The sequence below is a fragment of the Capricornis sumatraensis genome, chromosome 14 (assembly GCF_032405125.1).
Source record: "Capricornis sumatraensis isolate serow.1 chromosome 14, serow.2, whole genome shotgun sequence".
Taxonomy (NCBI): Eukaryota; Metazoa; Chordata; class Mammalia; order Artiodactyla; family Bovidae; genus Capricornis; species Capricornis sumatraensis.
The window spans coordinates 39,958,344-39,960,433 of NC_091082.1; the positions used below are offsets into that span (position 1 = coordinate 39,958,344).

Genomic DNA, 2,090 nt, shown 5'->3' on the forward strand with positions numbered 1-2,090 from the left:
TCTCTAAGAGATCAGTGAAGGCTGTGCAGCGGCAAATGTGGCTCTGGACCTCAGGGACCTCCTAGGGCCCTTCTGGCCTGTTTGAGGCCCTGCCTAAAGATCACTCCACGGCAAACTCGGCCGGCTTATTGGTGGGTGGAGAAACCATGTGGGACTCTGGATCCTGGGATAGGGTTCGTGCTGGGTACCCTGAGAGCATGCCTCAACGGGGCATTGTGCGGTCAGCGTTCGGGTCCCCTTGGTAACGTCTACTGGAGAAGGCCATTGGGCGCACCCGGGAAGGGGCAGAAAGGACTCGAGCGGCCCTGTCGCGTCCTAAGGCTGCTGTCTAGCCGCCCGGCTCCATCTCAGACCGTGGCCGCAGTCCGACGCGCTCGCAGGAGAGGCCCGGGCCCGGCATGGCGGACGCGCGGCCGAGCTGCACCCGGCGCGGCGGTGTGCGGCACGGGCTGCTGAAGAGTGTGGCGCCCCTCAAGCGGGACGGCCCGCGGCGCACCGAGCCCGAGGCGGCGGGGCGGCGCGCGGCCGGCGACGGCGGCTCTTCCGGCGGGATGCGGCCAGCGGCCCGCGCAGGAAGAAGGCGCGGTACGAAGCGAAGCCCGGGCCAGCGGCCCAGGAGCGCGGCCGCTGGGGCCCCGCGAGCCTGCGGAAGCTGCTGCAGAGGCTGGTGGCGTGGAGGCGGCACTACCTGCGGGCGAAGGTAGTGGTGCTAGAGGCTGGAGATCCCGCTGCTGGGGCTGGACCGCGCGCAGGCCCGCGACTAGGCCGCGGCCGCCTGGAGCCCTGCCCCGCCTCCTGCATCCAGAGCTTTCATTTTGTTTAGTAAAGGCAAGATATGAAGATAAACCCTGTTCCATTTGAATGAAAGACGGGTGGCTTTTTTTTTTTTTTTTTTGCAGGGATGGTGGGAGGCATTTGAAACCAAGGTTTTAGTGATGTGAACCGGCTTTATTCTCCTTCTCTGGGGACTGGGGCCTTGATAAAGTAACGGATCAGGAGGTGGTCGCCGCGGAGGCCCCGGGATCCCTCTGGTCCCAGCATATTTTCTGGCGGTTGCTACCAGGCAAAGAAGAGCTGGGAAAGGAAGCGGGGGCTCATCTTTCCCTGAACACCCCAGAAGAAGGTGGGAGGGGCAGTGGTCTTCAACTGGAGGCAGGCCCTCTGGGATTGAAACATTTTTGTTTTTCTTTTAAAGAGGGATGTTCGAAGTCTTCACCTTACACCACCAAGAGCAAATCCTGCTTTGATTTTTCGTTTACAGGCGTTTATGAACCCGTGTAAACCAACATTAGGGCCAAGGCCTGAGGGCTAACGCGGGAGTTTGAAAACTTGTGCTGGAAGATCAAAGTGCAAAGGGATAGGAGTTCTGGAGATTCCTGAATGCGTCTTTAACTTCTTCCTCTTCCTCGTCAATAAAAACTTGCTAATGATGCTCTGTATCTCCAGGCCTGCGAGGATGATAGTAAAATATTAGAAGTGGAAGTGCACGAAGTACACTAAAAGAGCTGTATGCAGTCAAGGTCTTCATTAAACTGGTATAATTGTCTCTCCCTAGGCTACTCCCAGACCACTACTGACCCTGCTGTCCTCCCTTCCTGCCGCACCTGGCCAAAGCACCTTCAGACAGACTAGACTCACTGAGCAGCGGGCCTTCAGGTTCTTCACTTGACGTCCCTAATGTTGCTGGGGAGCTCCTGAGGCCTTCCAGGGGTCTCCCCGTGCCCTTGACCTAGAAAGTCGTCTTCGGGGAAGCGGGCATGGAGGACCAGCCCTTGTTCAGTTCATTTCTGTGTAAGGAAGGAATAAGGACTCGGGCGTCGGGAACCTAGGAAACTGAGAACAGCTGAAAAAAGCAAGGCGAAGGCCAGAAAGCTGGGACCAGGAAGGGAGGTCCTACAGGCCACAGTTCTCTGTGATTGAGGTTAGGTGTATTTTGTACTTCTCCTTTTTTTTTTTTTTTTAATTCCTAGCATCGTCCAGACAGCTTCGATTATTCTATAGGGTTGGGATAGGAGAATGCATTTTCAACAGAAAAGCCATTAAGTTTCATAGTCAACATCCATCCTTATAAGGAAACCAGTCTGGCTATC

The 2,090-nt window shown here is 56.4% G+C and overlaps 1 protein-coding gene across 1 annotated transcript; it reads left to right on the forward strand.

Moving 5' to 3' along the window:
* The first annotated feature begins 398 nt into the window (after positions 1 to 398).
* On the forward strand, positions 399 to 823 carry C14H1orf202 (chromosome 14 C1orf202 homolog). The gene is given in 2 exon segments (XM_068985725.1): positions 399 to 549; positions 552 to 823. Coding segments are annotated over 2 exon segments (423 nt in total).
* The last annotated feature ends 1,267 nt before the right edge of the window (positions 824 to 2,090 follow it).